The sequence below is a fragment of the Suncus etruscus genome, chromosome 1 (genome assembly GCF_024139225.1).
Source record: "Suncus etruscus isolate mSunEtr1 chromosome 1, mSunEtr1.pri.cur, whole genome shotgun sequence".
Lineage (NCBI taxonomy): Eukaryota > Metazoa > Chordata > Mammalia > Eulipotyphla > Soricidae > Suncus > Suncus etruscus.
In genome coordinates, this window is record NC_064848.1 from 42,501,236 (window position 1) to 42,521,645 (window position 20,410).

Below are 20,410 nucleotides of genomic sequence, written 5' to 3' on the forward strand. Positions count from 1 at the left end.
TTTTCATATGTTGTTATGCTTTCTTTAGCTTAAATTGTTAGCGTTCACTTTTACTCCTCTTACTTTTTTGAAGGGATGTATGTTTTGCTTCCAAGCAGTGCTCCTTTTCTTTCTTTCTTTCTTTCTTTCTTTCTTTCTTTCTTTCTTTCTTTCTTTCTTTCTTTCTTTCTTTCTTTCTTTCTTTCTTTCTTTCTTTCTTTCTTTCTTTCTTTCTTTCTTTCTTTCTTTCTTTCTTTCTCTCTCTCTCTCTCTCTCTCTCTCTCTCTTTCTTTCTTTCTTTCTTTCTTTCTTTCTTTCTTTCTTTCTTTCTTTCTTTCTTTCTTTCTTTCTTTCTTTCTTTCTTTCTTTCCTTAAGTTTTGGATTGTAAGTACTTTAGTTAGGAAAAAAGAACTGAGATCTAATTCCCAGTTAGTACTTTTATTTTCCACACCACTGAAGCTTTACTTTGAGGCATTGAAAAACTCAAATCGGAAAGTATGCTATGAGAGTTATTACCTTTCATTTAGTAAAAGGTAGGCTCTGAAGTCCTATATTTTGTATCATTAATTTAACCCATTGCTTATTGTGGGAAAAAGTGGTCTATTTACTGACAGGAAATTCTCCATTGTCAATATGATTTTTGTTTAAAAAATAGAAATAAGAACAATTACAAAATGAAGGAAGGAAATAAATTTTTTATCTGAAAAATGTATATTTATGAATAAAAATTCAAGAAAATATATTTAAATTTATGGGTTCTCTGTTTTGTAAGGTTTCTATGTAGAATTTTTTTTTGTGTGTGTGTGTTTTGGGTCACACCTGGCAGTGCTCAGGGGTTATTCCTGGCTCCAGGCTCAGAAATTGCTCCTGGCAGGCACGGGGGACCATATGGGACACCGGGATTTGAACTGATGATCTCCTGCATGAAAGGCAACCACCTTACCTCCATGCTATCTCTCCAGCCCCTATGTAGAATATTTTAAACTCACTGTGTACATTAAAGTTTAAGCTGTGTGATTCAGTGTTACTCTTTCTCCTACTTTCTTTTTTTTTCTTTTTTTCTTTTTTTTTTAGGCTTCATTCTGTGGTACTCAGGGTTTATTCCTACTTTTGTGCTCAGGGATCACTTCTGGATCACTCCTGGTGGTCTTGAAGAAGCTATATGGTGCTTGGGATTGACCAACAGTCCTTTGTGTATAAAGCAAATGCCTTAACTATCTCTCTGGCCCCTTTACCTACCATCTTAAATTGTTAGTGTCTGTATAACTAAATATGGAGTCACAAAAAACATTAAATTTATTGAAAAAACTTTTATTGTTTATTCTCAATAATAAAACAAAATTTTATTTGTATACTTATTTTATAAATATTTATTTTATAAATTTTTATAATATAAATTTTATAAAATTATAAAAATATAAAATACTTATTTTATAAATATTTACCCAAGGCTGCATACAAATTTCTCCAGTGTAAAGTGTCATGAGTGGAAAAATATTTTTCTTTGCAAAAAAACTTGATTCTTTTTTTGTGTGCAAAATGTTTTTGTTTGTCTTGTTTTTGCCACACCATTGGTCCTCAGGACTTACTCCTTGTGCTATGCTCAGGGATCACTTTGATGGTGCTTGGGGGACCATATGGATGGGAATCAAACCTGGACAGCCATGTGCAAGGCAAAAGCCCTGTCCTCTGCACTATCATTCTGGCTCCTTTGCATGGAAAAAGTATGCATGCAGCTATAGTCAGCATTGATTCAATCCTTGAACCATACATGGTATCCCCAGGAATGATCTCTAAGTAGAACCATGAGCGAAGACTAAGCATAACCAAGTATGACCCTTCAAAAATTAAGGGGAAAAAAACACTGCTAAGCCATATATTTTAAAATACATATTATTTTATTTATATTTTTGGAGGGTTTGAACCATACACAGTGTGATTAAGGGAAATTCCTGCTATGTACTCAAAGATTGATCCTTGGCAGTGCTCAGTGATACCAGGGATTCCAACTAGACCACCTTCAAGGCAAGAGCTTTATGTCCTGATTTATTTGTATGGCTCTTTTGAAATATATTTAAAAAATATATTTCAGTTCTCACTTTTAGCAGCACATATACTAAAAATAATTGGAATGATACAGAGAATGATACATGGACCTGCGTAAGGATGCAACTTTATGAAGTGTTCCATTTAAAAAACAAACAAACATATACACGCTAGAAAAAATGGGAGTTTCTTGAGGAAGAATTAGCAAAAGTTTGCCCTTTTTCTGTAAAGAAAAATTAATAGAATACTTATTTGTTTCATGACCAAATATATTATTTGACTTCTTTTATAGAAATTTCAAGAAATTGCTGAAAAAAATACAGAAAAATTAAATCGCATTGAAAAGTCACACGAACAGTTGGTTCTTGAAAAGTCACACTTCAAAAACGTGTTATTACAGACTCAGAGGGAACAGACATCCTTGTTGGCAGCCTGTGCATTGATGGCTGGTGCACTATATCCTCTCTATAGCAGGTCATGTGCTTTGTCGACACAGAGAGATCTTCTCCAGGAGCAGGTCAACACATTTGAGTTGTTCAAGTTGGAAGTAAGAGCTTTAGCCCATGCTTTGTCAACTGTAGAGGAGAAAAAGCAAGAGGAAGCCAAGATTCAGAAAAAGCCGTTCAAAGGACTGATTCGTATTTTCCGGAAAGGAGTTATTGCAGTTTTGGCTACAAACAGACTGAAGCATTTGGGTCAGTCATGTGCCTCTCTTTTTACCTGGATGGAGAGTTTCAAAGAAGGCATAGGCATGTTAGTGTGTACAGGAGAGCCCAAAGACAAGCATAAATTTCCAAGTAAGATAATTAGTGTTTTTTAAATATAGATTCATTATCAATGACATAAAATGTTAAATAAGTTTGATCATTTGCAAATATTTGAAAATTAATGTGTAAAATCGTATAAAAATTCTATATATGTGTGTATTTATGGGTAAACAAGAAACAAGTATAAATTAGATTTTTAATTTGTTTAAACATAGTAACTAGAAGCAAATAGATATATTTCAACTTTGTCTAGATTTATTATATATGAATTATATTTTTATAGTAAAATAACATTTAATACAATAATTTTTCAATTTAATCAATACAGACACTGCCTTGTTTAATATAAATTAGTAGTATGGTTTATTTTTATTTTCTGTGAATTCATATAAAATAATTGGAATTAAATATCTATTGAAGAATTGAATGAAAATATACCTTTTCTTTTTCAGTTTTCCAACCAATATATCTTTAATGTTTGACTCTGAGGAAACAATGACTTTAGCTTTTTTTAAAAAATATTTATTTAAACCATTATGATTTACAAAGTTATTTGTAGTTGGATTTTAGACATAGTGTTTCAAGACCAATCCCACAACCAGTGTCAATCTCCTTCCACCAATATTCCCAGAGTCTATCCAATGCTACTACCTCCTGTCTCATCCTGCCATCAAAACAGGCCCCCCCCTTTTTTTTTTAATTTTTATTGTGGTCAAAGTGAATTACAATTCTCTCACAGTAGTATTTGAGGCACATAGTGACAAAGAGTGAGGGGCATTTCCACCACCAGTGTTGTCTTCCCTCCACCCTTGTTCCCAGCATGCATCCCACATCTCCCTCCTTTACCCCTGTAATACTAGTGCAACTGTTCCCCCCTTGTATAGCTTGTTGTAGATCATGTATCGATTCTGTTCTCATTGACTTTGGATTTGGTATTCATGTCTGATCAGTTATTATTTCCACCAAATGAACATTTGACTGTTTGGTCTTGGTACCATCGGGAGGGGAGGAGAAGGGAGCAGGGGGGAGGAGGAGGAAGAGGAGGAGGAGGAAGAAGAGAAGGAAGAAGAAAAATGGCAAACAAAAAAGAGAAAAAGGAGGAGGAGTCTGTCTAGGTGTTATAAATATCCATTTAGAAAAAGAAAGGGAAAAAGAAAAAAGGTAATAAAGCAAAACAAAACAGAAAGAAAGGGAAAAAAGAAAAAAAGGTAGTAAAGCAAAACAAAACAGAAACAAAAAACAATAAGGGAGTATCAACAAGATTACAAAAAGAATTAACATAGAATAAACTAAAAACCAAAACTATCAGCTACTGAAAAAGAGAAAAAAAGCCAGATTAGCAACTTTTTAAAAGAAAGGGTGTACTACTTCTTCTTCTTTCTTCTTCTTCTTCTTCTTCTTCTTCTTCTTCTTCTTCTTCTTCTTCTTCTTCTTCTTCTTCTTCTTCTTCTTCTTCTTCTTCTTCTTCTTCTTCTTCCTCCTCCTCTTCCTCTCTCCTCCTCCTCCTCCTTTCTTCTTTTCCTCTTTTTTGCATAAGCACGGTAAATATTGGGGAAATTACAGCAGAAATTTCCTTGGCCTAAGAGATATAGGGTTTCTCCACCCTTGAAGCATACTGCCATGGGAACAACTACAGGCTCCTTGCTCACTCATTTGCACACTCTAAGGTCTTTTTATGGTGCCAGGAAACTTTCCACTCAGATGTGGATTGTGACATCCCACCTCTGTAGCTGGAGATCTTATTATTTGCAAAAGGTCATAGGGTGAAGGTTAGGAGGGAGTTTTTCATTATGGTTCTAGGAGTTCTGTTCCATCACTGTTCTTGTAATCAGTCTTCTGTAATTAGTGGTCTTGGTTTTTGTTCAGAACTTAGGACAGAACCTAGAGTCTTTCAGCATAGTTCCAAAAGTTTTGCTCAGTCGCAGTTTTCAAAATTAGACCTCTGGAATTAGAGATCTTGATTTTTGTACAAATCCTAGACCGAGACCTAGGCTAGGAACTTCCTTGTTGGTCCCTTAATAGTTTCTGTCCAGACCATATTTGCCAAAGTCAGTTTTCTGTAGGTAGCAATTAAAACAGACCCTTTTTGAATTTGGTTGTTCAAGTTTGGATTTCATGATTTTATTGTCACTGGCTCCAGCTTGGATATTTACCAACACAAATGTACCTAAGACTCTTTAGCCTTTTCCCTGTCTATTCATATCTATCTTCCCCCCCCTCCCCCCCAATTTCTTTCCTTCTCCTCACTATATTCTGGAGCCTGGAGTGTTATCTATATTTAAGCACTGCATTTCTTTATGCAGTTATTCTAAATACCACATATACGTGATATCTTCTTGTATTTATCCTCCTTCTGGCTTCATTTAACATTGTATTTTCCAGTTCTATTCATTTTGCAGCAAATTGCATAATTGCATCATTCCTTACAGTTACGTAGTATTCCATTATGTATATGCATGACATCTTCAAATTCTACTGGTTTTTTTTTGGACATCTAGGTTGATTCCAACTCTTAGCTATTGTACTGGGTGCTATGATAAATAGTGGTATACAGACATCCTTTTGGATGAGTGTTTTTCTTTTTTTAGGGAGAGACACCCAAAAGTGGGATTGCTGGGTCATATGGCAGTTGGATTCTGAGTTTACTGAGAACCCTCTATACTGTTTTTTTCATGGGGGTTGGACCAGGCCGCATTCCCAACATCAGTGGATGAAAGTTCCTTTTTCACCACATCCTCACCAACACAGATTGTTACCAATATTTTTGATATGTGCCAGCCTCACTGGTGTAAGATGACATCTCATTATTGACATTGACTTTAGATTCTAACTGTTAAAAAATATATTTTTGTTTGTCTGTTTTTGGGCCACACCTGATGATGCTCAGGGTTACTCCTGGCTATGGGCTCAGAAATTGCATCTGGCTTGGAGGACTATATGCTTTGCCAGGGATTGAACTGAGGTTTGTCCTGGGTCAGCTGTATGCAAGGCAAATGCCCTACCACTGTGCTATTGCTCCGCCTCCCAAAAACTTTTATATTTTAAGCTAACTTTTGTATATAATATAATCTAAGATCAGGCCCCTAAAGATTATTTTTTATCTAATGTAAGTAGAATTAAAGAAAGTTTTTATTGTATGTATTTACCACACCTGGCCATGCTCAGGGCTTACTCCTGGCTCTGCATTCAGGAATTACTTTTGGCAAGTTTTGGGGACAGTATGGGATACCAAGGATGGAAACCCAGTTGGCTTCTTACAAAGCAAATGCCCTAACCACTGTTACCTCTCTGTCACTCTTTTTTTATTTGTTTTATATGCATATAATTTCTTGCATATTTTTATAGATGTTTTGATAAGTTAAATGAATTTAAATATGGATTTTAATCTTTGTTGTATTGCATAATAGTATTTATTTATTTTTTTTTGCAGAACATCAAAAGGAACAGTTACGCTGTTTCCAAGCACTCAGTTGGCTCACCAGTTCTGACCTTCTTAATGCAATAATCACTTCTATGGCTGAACTACAAGATGTCATTAGTAAAACAGGTATACTATTCCTTTTTATGTTGTTGCAAACTTTAAAAGCAAGTGTCTTGAATTGTGAATAGTACAAATTCTAATTAACTGTCCAGCAAAATATATAATTGTCCTTGTTTTATTCAGATTCAAAGAGGCTGTTAAATTTATATTTAATGATGCTGTAAATCAATATAAATTTTGATAGATAATTTTGTCTTTGTTAATGGGGAATTAATGTCCTTTTTTGATTACTATAATCTCAGCTCAAAACCGACAAAATATGTTAAAGCATTTGACTACTACAAATATATTTTTATGTCTGAAAGGCAATTGCTTTCTCACTTTCTACTCTTTTTCCACACACCAACCAAGGTTTAACCCTGGAGGTTACACTGGTTGTGGTTTAGTGGTCCCCAGCACCTCTGAGCATGGACAGCATTGTATCATCTGGCTCAGTCATGGAACCATCTGCTCTGGTTGGCCATGACCACTGCTTGATCCCCATACCTCCCAAACATACTTCTACATTCATTTATAAAAGAACACTGGTCAATTCAGAAAACTTAAAAAAATCAGAATAAGGAGCTGGAGTGGTGACACAGTGGTAAGGCATTTGTCTTGCACGTGGCTGACCTAGGACGGACAGCGGTTCTATCCCCTGATGTCCCACATGTTTTCCTAAGCCAGGAGTGATTTCTGAGTACATAGCCAGGAGTATACCCTTAGCGTGATCAGGTGTGGCCCAAAAACCAAAAATAATAAAATCAGAATAACAGAAAAGCAAAATATTTTCTAGTGCACAGAAAAAATTACTGTTTACATTTATCTGTATGTTCTTCCAGTTTATTCTTTTCCCCTGTCCCTTCCCAATTCCTCCTCTATCTAACTCTTTCTGTTTGCCCTCCTCTCTTTCTTTTCTAGTACTCATAAATTTATCTTCAGAGAGATTAACAGGTGATATCATAGACCTCAGCTATCTATCTATCTATCTATCTATCTATCTATCTATCTATCTATCTATCTATCTATCTATCTATCTATCTATCTATCTATCTACCTATCATCTATCTATCTATCTATCTATCTATCTATCTATCTATCTATCTATCTATCCATCCATCCATCCAGTTTTTGGGCTATACCCGGCAGTGCTTAGGGGTTACTCCTGGCTAGACGCTCAGAAATAGTTTCTGGCAGGCTTGAGGAACCATATGAGATGCAGGGAAAAGAACCTGTATCCATCCTGGATTGGCAGCATGCAAGGCAAATGCCCTACCACTGTGCTATGACTCTGGAGTCTAGACTTCAGATTTTTCAGATCTTCAATTAAAACTTATTTTGAAATAGAAATATGTAAGAGAATTACTGTTTTGCTGAGTGATTAGAGAACAAGTAACTGATATGATACCCATTAATCCCTCATTTTTTAGTATGTATTTCAAACAAACACATGCTGCTGTGTAATCAGAATATAATGATCAATAGCTGTATAGAAGCCAGTACTGATATACTGCTACAAAGACACTATTTGGCTTTACCTACTTATCCTAAATTAGCCTTTTTCAGCAAAAGGATCTGCTTTAGGATTATGTATTGTACTTAAGTTTCTTGTGTAAAAATCACGTGATTTGAAAAATTTAAGCCAAATATTGTATAAAAAACTTTAATTATTTATTTATTTTTTAAAACTTTATTTTATTTATTTATTTATTGGTTGGTTTTGGGGCTACAACCAGCAGTGCTCAGGGGTTACTACTGGCTCTGCACTCAGAAATCACACTCCGCAGGCTGGGGTCCATATGGGATGCTGGAAATCAAACTGGGTCCCTACTGTTGTGCTATCTCTCCAGCTCCAAAAACCTTTAATTTATCCAAAAACCTTTAATGCTTCATCATAATTGCATTCTGCTTCTACATTTTTGATAAATGGCAGAGTTGATGTTTTACTTCACTTAATAACATTAGTTAAAAAATGTCATATGCAGGGTCCAGCACCCATTCTTCATAAAATCTCTCAATAAAAAGGTTATTGAAGGAACTTTTCTCAATATTGTCAAAGCCATTTACCACAAGCTTGTGGAAAACATTGTACTCAATGGGGAAAAACTAAAAGCTTTTCTTCAAAGCCTGGCACAAGACAAGGTTGTCCCCCATTACCACTTCTATTAAATATAGTGCTGGAAGTACTTGCCATAGCAATTATTCAAGAAAAAGATATCCAGGGCATCCAGATAGGAAAGGAAGAAGTCAAGCTCTTGCTGTTTGTAGTTGGCATGATACTATATTTAGAAAATCTTAAAGACTTTACAAGAAGCTCCTAGGAATAGTATAGTATAGTAAAGTGGCAGACTACAAAAATTGAAGTGCAAAAACAAAAACAAAAACAAAAACATGACTTATAACAAAAGAGAAGAAAGATATATATTTATTTTTAAATAATATATTTAAACACTGTGATTAGAAACATGATTGTAGTTGGATTTTAGTCATTAAAAGAATGCCCCCCCCCCCACCGGTGCAATATTACATCACCAATGACCCACCTCCCTCCTTCCGCACCCCCGCCTGTATTTGAGACAGGCTTTCTACTTCCCTCTCTCATTGATATTGTTCTGATAATTCTCAGTATAGTTATTTCTGTAACTGCACTTACGACTCTTTGCGGTGAGCTTTATATCTTGAGCTGGTCCTTCTGGCCCTCATCTCTGGGAATTATTTCAATAATGTTTTTTATTTTTCTTAAAACCAATAGATAAGTGAGACTATTCTGTGTGTGTCTCTCTCAGACTTATTTCACTCAGCATAATAGATTCCATGTCCATCCATATATAGGAAAATTTCATGACTTCATCTCTCCTGAAGGCTGAAGGCTGCATAATATTCCATTGTGTATATGTACCACAGTTCTTTAGCTATTCATCTGTTGAAGGGTATGTTGGTTGCTTCCAGAGTCTGGCTACTGTACATAGCACTGCAATGAATATAGATTGAGGAAGGGATTTTTGGATTGTATTTTGTGTTCCTAGACTATATCCCTAGGAGTGGTATAGCTGGATCATATGGGAGCTCAATTTTCAGTGCTTTGAGGAATCTCCATATTGTTTTCATAAAGGTTGGACTAGATGGCATTCCTACCAGAAATGAATAAGAGTTCCTTTCTCTCCACATCCTCGCCAGCACTGTTCTTGTTCTTTGTGATGTATGCCAGTCTATGTGGTGTCAGAGGATACCTCATACTTGTTTTGATCTACATCTCTTGATGATTAGTATTGTGGAACATTTTTTCATGTGCCTTTTGGCCATTTGTATTTCTTCTATGAGGGAGTGTCTGTTCATTTCTTCTCCCCATTTTTGATATTATGAAATGTTCTGCCTATATTTTTCTATATGTACATTATGTTTTTGGGTCTAATATCAAGGCATTTAATAATCAGGTAGATGCAAATCAAAACAACCATAAGATATCATGTCACACCACAGAGATTGTCACATGTCAAAAAAAACAAGAGCAACTAGTACTGGCATGACTGCGGGGAGAAAGAGACTTTCATTCACTGCTGGTAGAATGTTGACTGTTTCAGCTATTTCAGAAAACATTATAGATATTCCTCAAAAAAGTAGAATTGTGCTTTCACATGACTCTGCAACAGTGCTCCTAGGAATAAATCTTAGGAGCCCCAAAACACAATGGAGAAAAGCTTTTTGCATTCCAATTTTCATTGCAGCACTATTTACGATAGCCAAAATCTAGAATCAACCAACCCAAGTGCCTGAGAACAGGTGAGTGACTAAAGAAACTGCATATCTACACAAAGAAATACTATCCAGCTGTTAGGGAAAATAATGAAATTTGTTTATGAATGAAGTACAGGGAGAGTATTATACTGAGTGAAATAAATTAAAGGAGAAAGACATAGAATGATCACACTCATTTGTAGGATATATAAAAATGATTGTATGGTAATTTTCAGAGACAATAAAGATGAGGACCAAGAGGACCAGTGATGGTAGGAAAGTTGCCACTCATAGTGTAGAGTGCAGTTAGGGTAGAGAATGAAACACTATGATAATTAGAGCTGGAAATCATCACTCTTGACATGAATTGTGTGCTTAAAGGAGATAATGTGATAATGGATGATACCCCTTCAGTAACATTATTGCTAAACACAGTGCCTAAAAGGAAATAAAAGAAAAAGAGAGAAGGAGAGAGAGAGAAAGAGAGAGAGAGCAAGAGAGAACAGAGTGGGGCTGGAGCAAAACTGGACATTGGTGGTGACCCAAAAACAAAAAAAAAAACAAAAAAAACAAAAAAGAACAACTGGACATTGGTGGCAGGAAATGTGCACTGCTGAAGGATGTTATGTATTGTATAACTGAAACTCAATTATAACCAACTTTTGTAACTGTGATGACAACAACAACTGTATTTCAAACTACCTTGCAACATGTTTAAAAAAGTAATTAAAAAATATTGTATAGGTCCAGACTGATGGTACCATGGGTAGAGTGCTTGCCTTGCTTGCAGTAAAACCTGGTTCAATCTCCTGCATCTTATATAGTTCCCCTGATCTCCAATAGGAGTTATTTCAGAGCACAGAGCCTGGAGTAACTCTTGTGTATTGTTGGGTATCATCTCCTAAAAAAGTAAAAATGTCACATAGTTTGAGGGCATTTACTATTTTAATGTTCTTGAGAGTTATTCTTAATCCAAGTAATATTTTAATTGTGCTTTTCTTATTCTAACCAATTCATAATTTGATTTTTATCAGTAATAAGTACTTAAAATTTCATTTATCTTTAATTTGCAATTGGCAATTTTTCTTAAATGACTAATATAATATATGATATCTTTATTCTTCTAACAAGTATGCAATTGAAGTAGCCAGATATTGGGAGAGTCTAGATTTTTGCTAAGGATCAAGCTCAAGACATTTCTCCCTTACTCCTGACATTTTTTCCTGACCATATAATAAGATTTTTCTTAGAATTCTATATTTGTCCTTTCTTTATGGTTTTGTATATTTTGATAAAAACATTTTCACTCTATAACCAATGATATTACTGTCCTATTTTTCTTTTAATCCCATTATTGGTATATGCATGCTAATATCAAGTAGTAGCTTTTACTAATTTAAGGAGTAAACAATGTATTAAGTAGTGTAGTACTTTTGAATAGTGTTGTTGAAATAGTCTTTAAGACAAGAAATAGTAAATTATGCCTCCAAAAATTACTTAGTTTTTATTTTCAATGGTGCATACTTGAAACCTTATGTATTAAAACACTTCAATTAAAAATACACAAAAGCCAATAAAAGGGTAAGAGAAATGGTCTAGGGATACTTGCCTTACATATGGCAGTCTCTGGCTTAGGAGTGATCAATCACTTACGAATGATTATTGAGCATAAAGCAAGAAGTAAAACCCGAGCACAGCTGGGTGTGGTCCCTGCACCAAAGAAAAGACAATAAAAATTTAAATGCTTATATTTTTTTTTATAAAAATGAAGAATAACACACAATCTCTTGACCATACAGGATAAGAGATAATTAGTCAATAAGAGAAGAACAAACATAGATTTATGGTAGAGCATGCATTAGAAATTTGGATTCCAGAGTTGAATCTGGTTTCCATTGTTCACCATGTGTGTGAAATTGGAAGAATCACTTAATCACCTTTAAATCATAATATCTTTGTATTTAACATCTGACTGAAAAATGTTTCTGAGTAAATATGATCAATTGAGCTAAGTCCCTGTATATGTATATATACATATATGTATATATATGTATATTAATTAAAATATTTATTCTCTCTTTTTTTTTTAGTATATTGGTGTCTGATGTGAACTTACATATTATTTTAATCTTTTCATGAAATTTAAAGTTCAATAATGGTAACTTGATTTCATTGCTCAAAAAATGCTAAAGATGGTTACCCCCCTATTAAATTCTTAAACTTTAAAGATTGATTTATAGAAACTGGGCAAAGACTCCAGTTATATTGCCTCTGTAAAAACTGGACAGGTGGCAACCTTCTTGCTTTCATTAAAATGTTTGCCCACTTGAGATAAATTACCTCTTTGAGGTATCCAAATGGTATGCCTGCAAGAGATCATTTACCTCTAACAGGGTAGAATGTTACTTCTACTAAAGGACTGATATATTAATCATTGTAAGAATGGACTGAAGAACCCATTAGATAGCTGAAGATTTTATATGGCTAATCCAAATAGAATTTCTAAGGTGCTGATTTTCTTTGAATTTTCAAATAAAGGGGTATATGGAGATAAGAGAATGTTCATGTATTCTGCTATACATTTTCCTTGAAAATTGAATCTTATCTAGAAGATAGCTGATCTACTTGCTCATGCTTTTGCTGTTACTATTATGAACTTTCCTTAATGTTATGTTTTAAGAAAATCATAGCAACTCTAAATGGAAAATCTCAGATTCCTAGGTGGCATTCACTATAACACTGAGATTTCATGATTAGGATCTTCAGAGTAGTAGGTAAACAGATGTGTCATATTAAGTAATTGTGACAATAATAAAAAATGTTAAGACCTTATTGAATCATGATTATAAAAAGAGCCTTTCCCCATATATCATCAGTGAACTAGTAGCATCAGCATTACCTAGGAATATATTAGAAATACTTAATTTCGAGATGGGGCAGGGAAGAAAAAAAGAAATACTTAATTTCAGGGCTGGAGTAGTGGCGCAGTGGTAGGACATTTGCCTTGCACGCAGCTGACCCAGGATGGACCATGGTTCCATCTCCCAGCGTCCCATTTGGTCCTACAGAGCCAGGAGTGATTTCTGAGTGCATAGCCAGGACTAACCCCTGATCATCACCAGGTGTGGCCCAAAAAGAAAAAAAAGAAAAATAAAGAAAAGAAAAAAGAAATACTTATCTCAGAATCAACTCTAGAATTACTCAGAATATATATTTTTAACAAGGGCCTGATGATTTATGTGATCTATAAATATTATGAAAAAATGATCAGAGGATATTTTATGTAACTTCACTAACTGATGGCTCTTTTCTCATGAATCACTTCTGGCAGGGATCAAGGGACCATATGAGGTGCCAGGGATTGAATCCTAGTTGGCACATGCTAGGCAAGCGCCCTATCTACTGTACTATTGCCTCAGCCCCTCAAATCCTGTTTTATATGTTATGTGCATAAAACTACATGCACTGTAAGCGATTAGCTGGTGCATAGTTTACTGATTATTAATAAGTATAAATTATATTTGAATATAGTTGCAGTAACTATTACAATGTGTCATTTAATGTTATTACATGGCATGTTGAGTTACAAAAACCATCTATAAATCAATTGCATGTGTGTATGTACATAAATAGAAAAATCACCAAAACAGTCCATTTAAAATTCCATCAAAAAGAATTAAACAACCAAAATAAGTTTAAAGATATGGAAAATAATAAGATAGAAATTAGACACAAAGAGACACAAAGGTACTTCAAATCCATGATTTAGAAGAAATACCATTGTTAAATGGCTAAATTATTGAAGCAATAAATAGATTCAATGCAGTTCCAATAAAAAAACCCAGCAGGTAGAGCAAGTAAGCTGATATGGATTCAATTCTTAGTGCTCTTGAAGTGAGTTGATATATACGGGATGATAATGAAAAATATTTCTGGAAAAGTAAGGAGAAATCAGGTCATATTAGGCTTTCACTCCTTTTTAAAGAGATTGAAATTTATTACTATATTTTTTATAATAATAATTTTTATTTTGACCAAAGTAGTTTACATGTCTTTCACAGCAATATTTTAGGTGCATAGTGATGTTAAATCAGGGGCATTCACACCACCAACGTTGTCCTCCCTCCAACCCTGTTCCCATATCCCTTTCATTTGTGCCCCCAGGTTGCTAGTATAAGTGGTCCCCTCTGTGTCTAGCTTGTTGTAGATCGGGTATCAATTCTGTTGTCATTGGCTTTGAATTTGGTGTTTAAGTCTGATCATTTTTTATTTCTATTTAGTGATCAGATAACTGTTTGGTCTTGGTACCCTTCATTATTTCCCCCTCAATTTGTGAGGTGGAACAAGATGGTTCAAGTTATGTGGTTCTGTTTGAAGGAAAGAAAAAAATAAAATAAAGCAAAAATCAAACAAGCAAAAATGGGCAGAGTCTTTCTAGAGGCTATAAATATCAATTTGAGAGGAGAAAGGGATAAAGGAAGAAAAAGATAATAACAATATAAAAAGAAAACTCAAACAAAAAAATCCAAAAAGCACCACAGCAATAAAGACAACCACCACACAATAACCATGGTCCTGAAATAAAAACAAAACAAAGCACAAAAAAAGGGAAAAAAAACCAAATAACAACAATAAAAAAGCCAAAAAAAGATAATTTTGTGCTTTCCTCTCTGTCTTTTTTTTTTTTTTTGCATAGGCACAGTAAATATTGGAGAGATTTTTAGAAAGGGAATTCCCTTGGCCTAAGAGATACAGGGTTTCTCCGCCCTTGAAGCATACTGTCATGGGAATAACTATAGGCTCTGTACATGCTCTTTTATTCTCCCCTAGGTCCATTTGTGGTGTCTGAAAACTTTCTGCTCAGTCGTGGATGATAAAATCAGATCTCTGTATCTAGAGATCTTGCTATCTGCACAGGTCAAAGGATGGAACCTAAGATGGAGTCTTTCTTTACAGTTCTAGAAGTTCTGTTCCATCACTGTTGCGTTAATTAGTCTTCTGTAATTGGTGTTCTTGGTTTTTGCCCTGATCCTAGGATGAAGCCTAGGATAGAGTCTTTCATTATGTTTCCAGAAGACCTGCTCAGCTGTAGTTGTCTCAGTCAGACCTCTGGAATTAGTGATTTTGGTTGTTGTGCAGAACGTAGACCAAAGCCTAGACTAGGGTCTTTTTTATTGGTCCCAGGATAAGTTCTGCCCAGTCATGGTTGTCACAGTCAGTATTCTGTAGATAGCGATCTTGGCTTTTGCACAGATTGAAGGATGACATGTCTTCTGATTTCATCTTGTCGTTAGGTGGTGAGGTAGGGCAACCTGCTCTTAGATCAAGTTGTTGTCATTTCCTCATTGTCAGGATGTCGTATCAAAATTGGTGCCTGTTGGTGTCAGAGCAGTATTAAGAATGTCCCAGAGTGAGTTAGGTTCCTGGAGCTGTTGTGGAGAACTGTGTCAGTTCTGTGTCTGGGATCTAAGGTTCAGGGTTGGACAGTCACTGCCTAATCACCTGGAGTCTAAGTTGGGTCCACACGACATATGTTCAAGGTGGGAGGTGCCCCTGTATTGTAAAATGTATGAGTTTTTATCCCTAGTAGATAAGAGCTTGTTTCTGTACATGAAATTTCCCCTGTTTTAGTCTTCCTTTGTAAGAAGAAATGGTGCCATACTATATTGCTGGTGCATTTGGGGGTGAGAGTGTCAGGCTCCATCATCTCTGTGCCCTGGTTTTGACCTGAGCTATTATCCCAGGCAAGACTTTTTCTTGTAGGTTTTTGTACCAAGCAGAACCAAAACAGGTGAAGTTAAGGAAGATAAGAAAACAAAAACAAGACAAAAAAATAAAATAAATATATACTCACATATATAAAGGAAAAAATAAATAAAAAAGTTTTAAAAAAGTAATTAAGGGAACAAAGTGATGCAGGAGACTACCTTGCATAAACAGGTTAAGAGGTAGAATTATATAGGCCTTAAACTTATAAAGGAAATATAGGCTTCCCCATTGATTTATTACTATATCTTAAACAAGTCATTGACTTAAGCAGGGACTGTTACTAGATACTATTTTTGTTTTAGAATTCACTTTATCTACAGTGGAGACAAATTGAAGTGGTACAAGACTGGAAAAAGAATAGAGACTCAAAAGAATATTAGAATTAATTAGTGAGAATATTGTATTCTTAGAAGTCAGAACTATATTAAGGTTTTGTCTAATTAAAAGTATATCTAAAAAAAAGTATATCTATTTAATGTATAACTTAAAAGAAGTATGGTTTCTCAGGTCAGAGTGATAGCACATCTAGTAGGGCATCTGCCTTGCATGCAGCTGACCTGGATTCATGGATTCAATCCCTGGCATCCTATATGGTCTCCTGAACCTGCAAGGAGTAACTTCTGAGTACAGAGCCAGGAATAACCCTAGTGCCGCCGGGTGTTTACAAAAAATCCAGTAGTATAGTTTTTAAATTTTGACAGCTTCATAAATTAAAACAATAACCTTTCTTTTCTTCATTGGGGATGAATATAATAAAATAGGTCTTGTTTTTTGAACACAGAAAGTCTCTCTGATAAAGTTCTTTATGACAGAAAACTGCTCATTGGTTACTTCAGTGTTGCTTATTTGTATTGAAATATATATTCTTAGAATTATCTTAGCTTCTTTCATTTGGATAATACTGGCTAAATTTTTGTGATTTTGATGTAAAGATAAGATATGTTAACTCCAATAATAGATGCTTTGAAATGGTATACTACTGAATATAAGTAATCTCTCTGTGCTTGTCATTTTACACGGATAGTATCATAAGACAAGTAATGACAGATTAAAACCTACCTAGTAGAGGGAAAACTAAATTACACTTTTATTAAGGCATAAATAAACCTATTAAACATTATCTTGAATACTAATTAGTAGAAAGAGCACTGACAATTTTATTTATCAACATTAAACACAATTATTAATTACAGACCTGATGAATCCAGCAGTAAGCAGGCCATGTTGGATATGCTGGGACCTTAAGTCCATTATATGAAAGGGATGATTACAGAAGTCCTGTGGGGAAATAAGTAATTGTTGTTGTAAAATTTTAATTGCCTTGAAAGAGGCAAATTATATGTGCTTGTCTGACAATATAAATAGTATGACATTAAGGTAACAAGCTTTAGTAGTTGTAAATAGAAAATGAATTTGTTAGATTTTTAAAGTGGTGAATTTTTCTTATCAGCATTCTTTATAAATGAAATACTGTAAATACATAGAATTTCTGTATATAATTTATTGCTTTATATATATTGCTTAGTAGATGAACTATTTTTTTGAGTAAAGATTAATGTTGAAGAGGACTTTTTGATTGAATGAGAATTATATAATTGAAAGATATTTTCTTTTTTTCTTTGAATTGAGTTTATTTGTTTTTAATAATATATTTACACCGTGATTACAAACATGATTGTAGTTGGATTTCATGTATTTTAAATGGCAGTAATATGAAATGAACAAGTCAACTCACAGTTCTCTCTTTATCTTTTCTTTAAAGATCCAAATTCCAGAATTAGTGGACATTTACTCATAGGTGCAGCCAAGAATTCCTTTGCAAAACTCATGGATAAAATTAGTTTGGCAATGGAGAGTATACCTTTACAGAGTAGTAGGAGTATTACATATGTAGAAAAAGATTCCCTGGTTCAGCGGCTGGCTCGTGGACTTCATAAAGTAAACACATTGGCCTTGAAATATGGTCTATCTGGGCATGTGCCCGTTTTGGTATGTATGAAATTTCATGAGATAGTGACCTTAGGACTTTAAAAGTTTAATTTTGTGTTACATTTATTTGAAATTTAAATTAGTTGTTGAGAAATGTATTCAGATTTTCTCCTTTTATTGCAGCAAATAAAACCTCTAACAAATAATTTGGCTTAAATTTATTTATTTTTTGGAGGGTTTTGAGCTACATAGGTGCTCAGAGACTTTTTTGTCTCTATGCTTAGAAGTAACCCCGTCAGTAGTCAGGGATTATTAGTAGTACTGCGGATAAAACAAAGTCTGCTATATACAAGGCAAAGTACCTTATCCGCATTATCTATGTGGACATCCAAATGTTTAAAATGTCAGGATACAGGTGCCAATGAGATAGTACAGTGGGTAAGACGCTTGCCTTGCACAGACTGATAGAGGATTGATACCCATACGGTCCCCTGGACATTGCCAGAAGTGATCCCTGAGCTCAGAACCCAGAGTAAGCTCTGAACACCATTGTTTAATGGCCCCTAAACAAAAACCAAAGTGATCATTTAAGAGAAATGATATAAGTATTAAACTGGCTTTTGTATATAGACAACTCCAAAACTATATGAGATAAAAGCATACTTCAATTTTATTTTTAGCTATTTTTCTCCAATTTATTTAGAGTTAAAATAAAAATATTGATCATACAACTTTTATTTCTAAGCTTTAGTAATAGCTGACATAACCTGTTATTATATGATTGATAAAGTAGATGTTGACATTGTTTTATTGGTAAATCTATAGTGATTATAAAGTTTCTACTTAACAACAGAAAAGCACAGCATCTTTGCAGAAGCAAATACTTGGATTTACGCAAAGATTACATGCTGCAGAGGTGGAACGTCGTTCGTTGCGCTTAGAGGTCACAGAATTCAAAAGAAATGCGAATGAAATGAAAAAGGAGCTTGAAAAAGCACAAGGACTCCAAATGCAATTAAATGAATTTAAGCATTCTGTAAGTATTTAAAAACAACAACAACAACAACAACAACAAACAACCTGACTTTGGTGGACTCTCCTTCGTTGTCTTTAAGTATATATATTTTTTCAATTAAAGTCCCATTTAAAAGTATTTCTTTAGAAAACTACTTGGGAAATGCCCAAACAGTACATACGTAAAAATTTCTTAAATATTTGATGAGATATCTTAAATGTTTTCATTGTAATAAAGAAAAAATAATCATGTGATATGATGGAGATATTAACAAAGATTACTGTGGTAATAATATTGTGATGTATCAATGTGTCACTGAGTACATTTTATACCTTAAAATTGCAAAGACTTAAATGACAATTACATCTCTCTTAATAGAAAGTTATAAATCACTGGAGCTCAAAAACAATTAAAATGTGACTGAAGCTATAGAAAAAGATTTAGGTGTAATTAGGATAGAGTAACTGCTAGAGTGAATAAACCCCAAAATGTGCAATTGAAAAAACTAAAATGCAACTTACTGAGAAACCTGATGGTTTGAGTTTGGATAAAATTTTCTCTCTTTTCTTCTTATATTGAAAATGCTTAGATTTGAATATATTATAGATGTTTAGCTGGGTTGAGGCCTGGGTTCACACTCAGAAGTTCTGGGGAAGAATACTTGGGGTACAGAAAATCAAACCAGGATCTTGCACATGCGAGACATAATATTTTCCCATGTTACTTATATTTTTGACTCCTGTTGAATATTTTGAATAAATTTGATTATGTTATAGGAAAAAAATGGTCTTTCCAAAAAATTTGTCGAACTTTCACCAAGAATTTATTTATATTTATATAAGAAGCAGAAAGTGAAAGCCTTTATATAAATTGACAGTTTTTTTTTTGGGGGGGGGGGGTCACACCCGGAGGTGCTCAGGGGTTACTCCTGGCTGTCTGCTCAGAAATAGCTCCTGGCAGGCACGGGGGACCATATGGGACACCGGGATTCGAACCAACCACCTTTGGTCCTGGATCAGCTGCTTGCAAGGCAAACGCCGCTGTGCTATCTCTCCGGGCCCATAAATTGACAGTTTTAATAAAGATCAAAAATGAAAATATATGGAGTAAAATGAAATGAGCTATCCTCATTCTTGTTGTACTGGGTTATTAACATTGCTGTTCTTAATGTAGACATATAAATATTGGGTTGAAAGATTATCTTAAACATATAAACTGTCTAAGGTAGAGAAGGGGCCACTATGACAATGATAGTTGGACCTGATCATTCAGAACAAGAACTGTACTGCAAACTAAAGTGTCTAAAAGGAAAAAAGGTGCAGGAAGGAAGGGGAAAAGAAGGAGGAGGGGATATGAGAGAGAGAGAGAGAGAGAGAGAGAGAGAGAGAGAGAGAGAGAGAGAGAGAGAGAGAGAGAAGAGAGAGAGAGAGAGAGAGAGAGAGAGAGAGAGAGAGAGAGAAGTAAATGCCTGCGTGGTATACATTTAAGACTGAAACTCAGTTATGAACAAAACAACTTCATAACCACAATGTTTAAAATGCAAAAAAGTATAAACTATCATGTAACTGATGATAGTTGATGAGTATAAAATTACCTTTTGTCATTAAAATTATGCTGCTGGGAACTGTATCCAGGGCCTTAAACTCACA

General features: G+C 34.5%; 1 protein-coding gene across 2 annotated transcripts in view; it reads left to right on the top strand.

Annotated features, from left to right (window-relative positions):
- CCDC171 (coiled-coil domain containing 171) overlaps positions 1-20,410 on the top strand; it is a 335,855-nt gene that overhangs the window by 146,525 nt on the left and 168,920 nt on the right. For both annotated transcript variants that reach the window (XM_049769310.1, XM_049769319.1), the window contains exons 16-19: positions 2,319-2,823; positions 6,224-6,340; positions 17,580-17,806; positions 18,600-18,782. In XM_049769310.1, the coding sequence (XP_049625267.1) occupies positions 2,319-2,823; positions 6,224-6,340; positions 17,580-17,806; positions 18,600-18,782 (1,032 nt within the window). The remainder of the gene's footprint in view (positions 1-2,318; positions 2,824-6,223; positions 6,341-17,579; positions 17,807-18,599; positions 18,783-20,410) is intronic.